The sequence below is a fragment of the Eupeodes corollae genome, chromosome 2, assembly GCF_945859685.1.
Source record: "Eupeodes corollae chromosome 2, idEupCoro1.1, whole genome shotgun sequence".
Taxonomy (NCBI): Eukaryota; Metazoa; Arthropoda; class Insecta; order Diptera; family Syrphidae; genus Eupeodes; species Eupeodes corollae.
This window is the reverse complement of record NC_079148.1, coordinates 114,604,791-114,617,443: the sequence shown is the minus strand read 5'-3', so window position 1 is coordinate 114,617,443 and position 12,653 is coordinate 114,604,791. Positions and strand designations below refer to the sequence as shown.

At 31.2% G+C, this 12,653-nt stretch overlaps 1 protein-coding gene across 1 annotated transcript in view; it reads left to right on the top strand.

Moving 5' to 3' along the window:
• Nucleotides 1–678: 678 nt before the first annotated feature.
• Nucleotides 679–12,653, top strand: part of LOC129946424 (arginine kinase 1) — a 71,078-nt gene continuing 59,103 nt past the window's right edge. Inside the window, exons 1-2 of the mRNA XM_056056610.1 lie at nt 679–815; nt 8,117–8,168. Of these exons, the coding sequence (XP_055912585.1) occupies nt 8,125–8,168 (44 nt within the window). The 5' untranslated portion in view covers nt 679–815; nt 8,117–8,124. The remainder of the gene's footprint in view (nt 816–8,116; nt 8,169–12,653) is intronic.

Sequence of the window (12,653 nt, the reverse complement as noted above, 5' to 3'; positions counted from 1 at the left end):
TCGTTCCCAAAACCTCACTTCCTTCCCCCCAACTCCACGCGAAGGCCCATCAGCAGTATACCTAACCTATACGCTATACCTCCTCAGCGGCGCCGCCGGCGGCGCAGCGTCGTCGTCGTTCGGCACCAGCCAGCCATCAGGCAGCGGAGCCAAGAGCCAACAACCAAACCAAACCAACAAAAATGTTTTCAATTCTATGAGTCAGGTAGGCAAAATTCACTCAATCAGTTTGCCTTGCCGGAGAGAGTGCAAAACTTTAGTATCCAATTGAAGGAGTCTGTGAATCGTAGCAAAGACAGCCATAAGTTCGAAACTTCTATAACAACTATTTAACTAAAGATAGAGAGTTCCTTTTTCATAAAAGTTACAGTCTTGTTGTTTTCGAATTAGATTTTCTATATAAACAAATTATTGTTTTTTTTGTATTGTGTCTATAGTATTATTAACTACAACGGCTATAAATTAAGCTCTTTTAAAACGGAAAAACAAGACGATACGACAAGTGAGTGAGTGGTTTTACGGGAAGAAGAAAAATCACAGTAGAAAATAAAAAGCTCATCGATGTTTTAATATACACTTTTCCTTTTTTCTTCTTTTCTACTCGTATATAAATTTATATTGATTAAAAGAAGTGTAAGACGATTATATTGTGTATAAAGCTAATTTGTTGATAATAAATTGTTTAACTGCCCACCTGCACAACTGTGACTATCTTTTTGATAGAAATTAAGCCTTTTCGAGTAACAAAATAAAGAGTGTTTTGCATTCGTCTAATATAAAATAGTTCTATAATACATTTTTCTTCATACATAAAGGTGAGTGCACTTGGGAGGAAAATGACGTAACGACAACTACAACGACGACGATGATTTGTATCCCTCTTTTAGTATTTTCCATCAACCCTTTTTTTTCCTGTCACCTGTCAATAAAATTTTTAAGTCACAAAATTTGTTCGAATTTTAAAGTTTTCAGAAGTGAAATACCAGATTTGAATGATATGTATCTATACGAATGGTGAATAATATAAACATTTATAACTTAAAAGTGTGTGACTAATATTTTATATGAGTTCGTAAGAAAAGCATTTTCGTCATAAAGTCACCAACCCTAAACAAATTATGACATTTATCTTGAATATATGTAGGTATGTGTAACCCACTAGAAATGTCAGTAGGTATTCATATTAAAATGTAGGTATATCAATTTATTAAAGTTAAGAAGAAGATTCTCTTTTTTAATCTGAAAGATATATATGTATACCTTATTATTAATTGCTTCTCGTCTAATGACAGTACTCGCTTGGTTTAGGTTAAAAAATGTATTTTGTGGACACTTTGAGTATTTTTTCTATTAATAGACCGTTAACATGCCGGCTTTCTTGCAATATATTTTTTTTTACAGTGCTGTGGAAAAGATTTTTGATTTAATCAATTTCAATTTTCATTTCATAATGAAGTTAACGTTAAAGATATGTATATATGTACACTGCCTGACAGCCGATTAGCGCCCCCTATGCTTCTTATCTTTGAAGCTTAATATCAGCCAATCAAATAAAACATTGGAAACGAACTTTTTGCCCATGAAAGTTTTTAACATTATCCTCGAAGATAAATGAAAGTTTCGGTACGATCTCAATAAATAACATTTTAACAGAATTTTAAAGAATTAAACAAGAAAAATCATATTTTTTTCTTGACATTTGATTAGAACCGCCACTTGAAAATGCCAAATAACATAAGAAAATGGGCAGAGAATACTTCCAAGTTTTTTTTTTTAATTTGAATTCCTTATATTTACAACTTATTCCTAAAAAAATTAATAATGTGTTGTACCACCACGGTTAACTATGACCTCGTACAGCTTGTTGGGTAAAGAATCATATAATTTCTTTATATAGTCCAGAGAAATAGTCTGCCAGGCACTTTTTATTCCTTCAATGAGTTCCGCTTCAGTTGGATATTGCCTTCCAGGCTCGTAAACCTTGCGTGCTAGCCACCCCTAAACATGTTCCATTAAGTTAAGGTCGGGCGAGTATGGCGGCCATATCAGAAAGGGTACTTTTTGGAGCTCAATCCAATACTTTACGACCTTAGAGGTGTGGATAGGGGCGTTATCGTGTTGGAACTTCCATTCTAAGGGCCTAAAAATATCCCTGACGGGAACGCCGTTCTTAGTACACCATTGTAAGCTGTGGTATTCATACGACGAGTAAGGAATTGTAATTCAATGGTGCCATAGAACGTTATAGCTCCCCATACCATGACACCACCAGCACAGCTGTGCAGTCTTCCTTTCGAAGATCATGAAAGTAGTAAGCATAACCATCGGGACCCTCCATTTTTTTTTCTCGTCTGAAAATACGACAAGCTGCCACTTCTTCGTCCAGGTAATATGCGCTCTGCAGAAATCGAGGCGTTGGGTCTTCCGAATTTGGTTAAGTGGTGTTTTTTTTTTATTTTAAGACGCTTTAAATGTTCAGCATTGGAAATAACTCTTTGCACAGTCCGCACGCATGCTTTTACACCGGTTTTTTCTCCAATCTTGGCTGCAGAATCGTGTGAATTCGATGCGTGCCTCAAAATAATTCGCTTGTCAGCTGCTGTAATAACAGAAGATGGCCGGCCCTTCATATTTTTTCCATAGCTATGCTCATTTCTTAAGAATGAGGAAATAACTTTGCGGCTGCGGTAAATTTTTTGGTAATTTGATGGATTGATTGACCACACTATAAGCCTTTATTTTGGCCCTTTGGGCTTTATTTAACTGTTTTGCTTTCCCCATTTTTACTAAATTTAATTGAAAATTATTCAAAATAAACTAATAATAACTTAAAAAAGAAAACTACGACTACTTACATGCAAAAACTTATAGAAAAGCGTAGAGGTGCTAATCGACTGTCGCACAAAAAATACATTAATTTTTGTCACATTTGACGGAATAAAGCCAAGAAAAATAACGGTTCATTTCCAGAACTCAAGTTTTTTTTAGAGATAGAGTAAAAAAAGGAGAATGAAAAAAAAAAGATTGAGCATTATACATATTAATCGTTCTGAGTTAATTGCATTTACACTGAAAGATTAGAGGGGTCGGGCAGTGCACTTACGCACTTCTAATTATTGGTGGAAAGCATACCACACCCATTAAAATTGTACCAAAATAATATCTAAACGAGTCAGTAAAAACCTGTTGATTGTACAAATCATAAAGTTACATAAACTAATTTTAAAGTTTGCAACTCCGAATTACGAAAACTCTCTGTTAACGTGGACCAGGTATCAATTCATATAACCATGTTATTTTTAAGAACTCTAGCTGCCCCCTGAAATTGTTTTTTCCTCTTTTGGATTCAATTGATTACCCATTAACGTTAAGTGCACACAAAAATTGAAGAAAATCTATGGTTTTAAAAAATAAGACAACAAGAAAAGTGAGTATACGCATGAGTTAACTATTAAAGGCATTGCACATGAGAGCGAACAACGAATGAACGAATGGGCGAACAAACGTGATTTTGAACATTTCAAAAAGTCAATTCCAAGCAAATACACATTTAAAAAAGAGGCTGGGATGCGACCCACACTGATAATTTCCCATCCCGTCTGTCGATTTGTCTTGCTTAAAAGTTTGTCTATATGTACTCGTATCAATTTTTACCAAATTTGCGTCCTATTTTTTTTAGATTTTATTTTTTATGAAAAAACGGACTGTTGGATTTTTATATAAAAATTACTGAATATTGACAACAATATTTTCTGTGAAATAAAATAAGTTTAAAGCCAAAATTTTTAATTTTTGAAAAGCTATTTGAGCTTAAAGTAAATTTTTACCAAGTTTTATTATTGTTTTTTTTTTAGAGTTTTATTTTTTGTAAGAAAACTGTCAATTCGAATTTTTTAAAAATTTTACCAAATGTTGAAAACAATATTTCGTATAAGATAAAATTAGCTTGAAGCCAATATTTAAAATTTTTGAAGAGATATTTGAGTCGAAAATCAATTTTTGCCAACTTTTATACATTTTTGTTTAGGTTTTTATTTTTTGTAAAAAAACTGTCAATTCGATTTTTCTCAGCATTTTTCAAAATGTTGAAAACAATAATTCTAATAAGATAAAATAAGCTTGAATCCTAAATTTCAAGTTTTTGAAAAGATATTTGAATCGATATTCAATTTTTACAAAGTTTGAGTAATGTGTTTTTTAGATTTTTATTTTTTATTAAAAAAAACTGTTAATTAGATTTTTCTTAAAATTTTATCAGATGTCAAAAATATTATTCTTCGTTGCACAAAATTGTTTTAGAGATGAAATCATATTTCAGTCGTAAAATTTTGGAGGTGACAAATTTTTTTTCAGTTTTATTGATTTATAAAAAAAAAACGTTACATTGATTTTTTTCAAAAAATATACCTGTTTGGTATCATGTTACAATAGATTATATAAAATTTAATTCAAGTCTCTAGCGTTTTTGGTTCGTAAGATATTTAGGGTTAACCAAAATTTTCACCTTTTTTCAAACTGCTATGGTAAAAAAACCACCCACACAATTTTCTTGAGAGCCCTTTCTGCATCTTTCTGCCTTATTATCTGTATAACAAAATTTATTTGAAGTTGATATCTCTTCTGGTTCTTGAGCTATGGAGGACGAAAAAAACGTCGCGAACGTACGGATGTACGAACGTACGTACACACGCACGCACAGACATCTTTCTAAAAATCTTTTATTTCGACTCTAAAGACCTTGAAACGTCGAGAAATGTCAAAATTTTCAATTTGACAAATCGGACCCATTACAATAACTTCCTATGGGATGTTAATAAGAAACCAATTGACAATAATGTTAGAATAATAATAATTGCATTTTGTTCTCTAAAACAACACAATGCAGTTTGGTGCTACGAACTATCAAACTCTATTCGCGTTCCACATACCATCCACATTTCAACGAATAAATTTTTCGCGCTCAACTTAACCTCAAAATTATACCACTCTTGTTTTATTTTTGTGTGAAAGATTATGGCTGAGGAAAATATGGAGAAAAGGGTAATGATAAATTGACAGTTCGCCACTGTCTGCGAATAGAAATAAAGCTCATGTGAAAGAAAAGTCAAAATATGAGAATATCGACAGTTCGCACATGATCTACGTAGTTCGTAGCTCATGTGCAAGATGCTTTAGTGTACTGTACTAGTTTTTAAATAGTTGTTCACTTTTTGACTTCAAAATTAACATGAATATAGAGAAAGTTTGTAAAAATGTCCTTCATATTACACATACAAAACTATAAATATTTTGACACCTGTGCCATCTCTCGAATTATTGCTGCTAAAACAAAATCACAGCAATCTTATCTTTTTAGCTCACGAAAACTTTATGGTTAGAAAAGCAAAATTACTTTCAAATTTTCAATTTCCAAATTTGAACACAACACGTAAAAAATATTACAAAATTTCCCCGCTTTCGTAATTTTAAGTATGAATTACCATTTTCTTTTTAAGGCTACTCTAAAAATTGCCTTGAGAGTGTGTCTGTAAATCTAAGGATTTCCAAGCTAAATTTTATTTCATTTTACAACAGAGTTTTAATTTTGTATTCATCGTCCTTCGAAAGACCTTAACTATTTTTTGACGTTTAAATTTACTTTGAGAAGTGTTACAAAGCATGTTTGTTTTAAAAAGTTTCTGTCACCTGTAAAAATAGTAAAATAATTGTCTTTTTATTTAAATTCTTAAAGAATAAAATCAAATATACGCGTTCAAAAGTGGTACAAATTTTGTGTTAATATCGCATGAAACCAAATGCACTTATGATTTGAAAATTAGGACATAATTTGGATGCGATTGGAAATTGTATCCCTTAAAAAAAAATTAAGATCCAGTTTATTATTTACTATTATTTTGTTTAGTGACAATTTTTTTTCGATTCTGATACTTGCAAAGTCGCAAAGTATTGAAACTAGGAATCACTTGAGCTGCCATTTTTAATTTCTCACATTTGAAATACGTTGTATTTAATTTTAATAAAATTTAAAACATTTTTGGTTAGATGAATTTGCCAATGAAAACATTTGTTGCATGTTCTAATAATATTTAATATGATTTTAAAGTCAGTTTATTCAAAGTAATTCATCATACAAAATTAAATGGATGTCACTTAAATGCATTATTCATATGCACAGCACTGTGTAACTTCTATTTTTTCTTTTATTTTGTCCAAATAGTTTTAATGCTTAGTGCATGGAAAGAAAGGAAAAACTTAAATTTAGATAAATTGGAGAATTTTATTCGAGAATAAAATATCCAAATATAGAGGATATGTCCAATGTCCAATGTCCAAAATATTATTAAAAACATATATTGTTTTTTGGCTACAATAAAGGTTTTTTTTAAAAGGACTATATTAAAATTACCCATCCCAATATTTAAAGCAAAATCTTATTTTGAATTTGAAATAAATTATATTTTTTTTTCATAAATTTAGACCTCGATTACTGGAAAAATAATTCAATTACATTTATGTAATTAAATTACAAGCAATTGACGCTATTCAATTATATGTAATTAGTATTTAAAATTCTTCAATTGTATTTCGAAGTAATTGAAAAAGTTAATGGATACATCAGTAGCAAGTAATTGTAATTGAATTTGCTTGTAATCATTTGTCCCCAATTCTGTTGGGTAAGTAGTGATAAATCCTTTACGGATCTCTTGAATTTTGTATCTTTACGTCTATTAATTTTGTTACAAAAAAAATCTGAGCCAAATAGTTTCATGACTGAAATTGGAATTTATATTTCAGAAAAAGATATCATTTTCAAAAACGAAGTTTTCTCGAAAATTTATTGGACCTATTTCGAAATAATACATTCTTTTTTAAACAAAACCTCTGAATAGCTTAAGAGATAATATTACTTAATAAGTGAAACAATTTAAGGTTGAATATTTTTAAGATTAAAATAGACATAAACAATTTCAAAAACTATTTCTATTTCCATCGATTTCCAATTTTACGCACCAAAAAGGGCACTTTTGTATTTAGTGTATTTTTATTTAGTCACTTAAAAAACCACTAATTGTGAGTTCTAAATAAGAACTGAACGTACTGAAACGTACTTTTATTCAAGATTTTTAGGGGACAATTTCTATTAATTACAATTTATTCAATAAGGAGAATTTAATACAAAAAAGGAGCAAACAAAATAAATTAACTTAGACTTTTTGCATTTCTGCTCTTCGTTAAAACTCACAAAGTGTTTTAGCACTGAAAGTCTTAAATTTGTACCCTGAGGAGAGGTATACAGGATCATTAATTAATTTCTGTATTAAGATTTATAATTCCAAACTATCTGTTAATGTCTTTTGTTGAACTAAACATTTATGTGGTTCAAATTGAGGTTCATATGAAAATTGCACTTAAATATCTATGCGAATAAAAATAAAAAACTTTTTAGGCAAAGTTTTCTTTGATGAACTATAAAATTATCGAAAACGTATGTTAAATTTTAATCTGGTGTTTAAAGATTTAAATAACAACAAGAACTCCTGCTTACTAATTGAACTTCAAAAGTAAGAAACTATTAACCCGAACTAATCAAGGACAAATAAATAAAGTGTTTTTTTTTTATTTCAATCTGGCAATACTTTATTTGGAGTTTATTTTTTTGACAGCTTTCACTTGATTCATGCTAATGGTGTGTCATTTTATTATAAATAGCCTAAATCTCGAATAATGTTTGCAAACTGTCAAAACGTATTGTCAAACAATAATTTAATTGAAGGAAACTTTTAGTGAGTGCACTACCTCGCGTCATGTGCCTGTCGTGTGGCCTCCAACACCAAGTGATTAAACAACAAGTGATTTGACGCCTTGTAAGAGAATTTTCAAAACGTTATTGCTGCAAAAAGTAGTTGAAACTTAGGAAGTTGTTCGAGTCAGTGGAAGCAGCCACTTGATCTAAATCATTTTTGAAACACATTGGAAATACCTTATTTTTATAATAAAACTAAATTAATGAATCCTTAACATATTAAAATAGAAATATTAACATTCAACCATAAAGTACTTTTAATTTAATGTTTTCCTAAAAAAAAAGTAATATATGTATATTTTTTATTTTCAGTTTGAATCATGTTTGCCTTATGGTATCTGTCATTAGCGCTCGATGAAATTCGGTAAGTAAAATTTAAAAATATTTTCAAATTATTAAATATCACAAATATTCCAACCACTTAGTGAATTAAAAACCAAAAGATTTCACTAGTATCATACATTTAGTCGGTTATTTATTTATAGAACTATTTTAAAGTTTTATATCAACTAAAATGAAACACCCTTTAATAATCATACCAGAAAAAAAGCTTTCTTAAAGAATATTTAAATTTTAAAAATCTGTTGCATAGTTGTGAGCTGACAAAAATAAACATTTGGTACCTAGAAAAGCTTTATGTTGAATATAAAGACTTTCGATTGAAATATGTATACTTCTGGGATGATGAGTTAGATTTTGAAAACCGAATTTCATTTTTTTTTTCAAAAAAATTATGAATTTGAATATACTAGCGAATATACCGTTTTTATAGAAGAAGAAGTTACAAAAATGACTTAGGAAACACAATCCTTTAAGCCGATATCAATGAACTTTGAAAATATATAAATGAAGTATTTTTTTAAATTTAAAAGGAAGATTTTAAAAGATAAGAATTTCTTTTTTTTTTACAGGTAAAAGATACGAAATGTATTTAGGTAAAAAAACACTTCAAATATTTTTTTTTTTAAACATAGCGTCTAAAAATACGAATAAATAAATTAATAAAACTAGAAAAGAATGTTGTAAAGCCATTCAAAAATTTCGATCTTAAGCAAATGTTTTGTTTATACTGATTATTATTATTTTTAAAAAATCATAAAATCTCAATCTATTTTCGGATTTTGTTTTCAAAACATTTTAAGAATAAATTAGAGATTCAGAAATACTCGATTTGGGGTCTAAATAATTAATTCAATTAAATTTTCAGATTGAGATCTACGAAGAGGTTAACTCCAAGCAACTTGTAAAAAATACTCGTATATTGAAAGTATATAAAAAGTGTATATAAAGGGTGTCTCAAAATTAACGCAAGATTTGAATTTGAAAAAAAGCAATTTGACAGCTAACAGTATAGGGTTATTAAAAATGGAGCGTTACACGATAGAACAACGTGTTTTCATTATAAAAGAATATTTCAAAAATAGTGAAAGCTTGGCGGCTGCAGTTCGAAAATTTCATACAAAATATGGTCGGAATAGTGTTTTAAATTCGTCAGCTGTGAAGAGATTAATTGAAAAATTAATTAACTGGTCGTCCAAAAACAAGCCGTTCAAATGTGAATGTCGAAGCAGTGCGTGAGAGTGTTGCTGACAATAAAGGAACCTCAATTCGACGTCGTGGACAAGAATTGCAAATTTCAAGAACCTCTCAACAAAGGTCTGTGTCTTCATGCTTACAAAATTCAATTAACACAACAATTGAAGTCTAATGACCACGGACAGAGAAGAAAGTTCGTTGAATGGATTATTGAACATCAACAAATGGACCCTGATTTTTCGAGCAAAATCATCCTAAGCGATGAAGCACATTTTCATCTTGATGGCTTTGTCAATCGCCCAAATTGCCGCATTTGGGGTTCGGAGAACCCACATGTGATTGTCGAAAAACAAATGCATCCACAACGCCTGACTGTATGGTGTGGATTTTGGGCTGGAGGCATAATTGGGCCATATTTTTTTGAAAATGATGCTGGTCAAGCAGTGACTGTTACTGGTGCTCGACATCGCGACATGATTACACAGTTCTTTCTGCCAAAATTGGATGATATTGATGTGTCCAATATGTGGTTTCAACAAGACGGTGCCACATGTCATACAGCCCGTGAAACAATTCAATTACTGCATGAGACATTTCCAGTTCGTGTACTCTCTCGTTTCGGTGATCGAAATTGGCCTCCTAGATCGTGTGATTTAACACCATTAGACTTCTTTTTATGGGGTTATTTGAAATCACAAGTCTATGATTCAACGCTGCATCAACGAAATTCAGCCACATTTATGCAGAATGGTCATGGAAAATTTCAACAAAAGAGTGCGCATGTGCATGCAAAGCCGTGAAGGCCATTTTTCCGATGTGCTATTCCATACATAACCCTATCCTATGTACTTTACGAGTCAATAAAAATATAACTATCAAAAGACTAAAAACGGCGTTTTCTATTTAATTCAAATCTTGCGTTAATTTTGGAACACCCTTTATATGCAAAAGTCTGATTTGAAATAGTGTTTCTTTTTAACGGCATTTAAAGCTTTTAAACTTCTTTCAAGATCCTCTTTCTAAAAACGGAGTCATTTTGAAAGTTGGTTAAAATGTTTGTTTGCTATTGAAAATCAAGTACTGAAAGAAGTGATACTGATATCGAAGGTTAAAGGGTGTGTTTTTAAGCCAAAATGAGCTTTGAATTTCCTTTGTGCATCCAAATCACAAAAACTTCATGAATAAATTATTTGAAACTTCTGGTTCTATTTAAGGTAATATTCCCGAAGTTATTTTATTGTTTTATATTTCATTAATGTTTTTGCTCCTAAAAAGTCATCACTAAATGTTGATAGGAACAAATGCTTATATTGAATTTAATTTCATTCAGATTTTGTATGTTCCCCACCATCTACGTTTATTGGCTTAAAATAAACTAACACTCTTTTCATAGTTGTTTACAAGTAGTAATTCTTCAAAAACTACTCAATTATAGTATTGAGCATGTAAGCTCTTGAACTCGAAGTACATAGTATGAAGTATATGTGTAGTGTATCTTATTTTTATTATCTATACAGACATTGCCTAGACAAAAAAGAACTACAAAATGCTACATTGAAACAACTTAAGTAGTTTTCTAGCCAAGAGTGATTTATATACGAATATCGATTGTTTTCAACACCAGCCCTAGTCACCACCTGTATGGTAGGGTGCTTGTGTTAAAAATGCTTTGGCTAAAAACATCGTTAGCTTAGCCAAAATGTATGTAGTACCTGTATGCATGATGTGTTATTCCACCTGCCTAACATTCTGAAGGTATTTAAAGATACGTCATACCGGCTTGTTGCCGGTCTTATGCACAAAACACCAGACATTACAATGAAATCATTCTGAGAGGTCTAAAGAGGTCGATGAAAGGGTGTTTAAATTCGTGTTTTGGCTAATACCTATTGCAACTATTACTATGTAGACTATACACTAAGTGACACTTTTGCCAAAACGTGCGGTTTCACTGAAATCATTACTCATACTCGATTCGATAACACGCAAATATATTTCAATAAAAGAATAATGAAATAAAAGTAAGTCATATGATTTACGATAATAACTCATTCAAAAAAACGAGGAGGTGTGATTTGCAATCTTGAAACCTTTAAAAAACAGCTGAGAATATGATTATCACCGATGATGTATTATGATGACTGCGACTAAACTAAGTAAGTGGTTTTGTATCTCCACAGCAACAAACAAAAAATAATATACACGAATTATTATATTATTATAAACGTAGATATCTGCTTACCTTTTATAGCCTAGAGACTTAGAGAGTTGTGAAAAGAAAGATCAGATGATTTCACATATGTAATCATAATGTAGATATTTGCAGTGATTCATATTTAAAATCACTCATGGAAGAAGTTTATGGAAATATTTAGATACTTTATTATTCTTGTCTTCAAACCAATTGTATAACCTAATGCGATTAGGTAAATGAAATATGCGCTTAGCAATAGGTGAAGAACTTGAGCACAATTTTTAGATATTTATAATATTTTGTTTTGAGTTAAAAAAAAAGCTATAATCTTTTAGAGAGTTTTAACAAAAAAAATTAAGAGAAACAATGACATAAATAAAGACGAATAAAGTTATAAAATAATTTATTAAAGTGTATTGAATATCAATATCCTAACAATTATTTGGGTAGGAATTTATTTAATTAAATTTATGGAAAATTTTATTTTTTTTTCATTGAATATAAAATAAGAATAATACGTATACGCCCAGTATACCGTTTAAAATTTTCGACCGATTTTATGGTAAAATATTGGTACAAGTTGGTATAGAAGAACTGAAAAATGTTTACTTACTTAAGGTGGCGCTACAGTCCAGGGTGGACCTGGTACTCAACCAACAAGCGTCTCCAGCCAGCTCGGTCCCTAGCTAGCTGTCTCCAGTTTCGCACGCCAAGTTGGTTGAGGTCCTCTCCCACCTGGGTGCGCCACCTGCGTAGCGGTCTTCCTCTACTGCGCCGTCCCTCGGGATTGGATTCGAAGACCTTCCGGGCAGGAGCGTTGATGTCCATCCGCTCTACATGACCTAGCCATCTAAGCCGTTGGACTTTAATTCTGCTAACTAGGTCAGTGTCACTATACAGCCCGTACAGTTCGTCGTTATATCTTCTCCTTCATTCTCCATCTATGCGTACGGGACCAAAAATCACCCGAAAAACTTTTCTCTCGAAGCATCCTAAGACGCTCTCATCTTTCTTTGACAGGGTCCAGGCCTCAGCGCCATAGATGAGAACCGGGATGATGAGTGTCTTATAGATGGTGATTTTACATGCTCGAGAGAGGACTTTACTTCTCAATTGCCT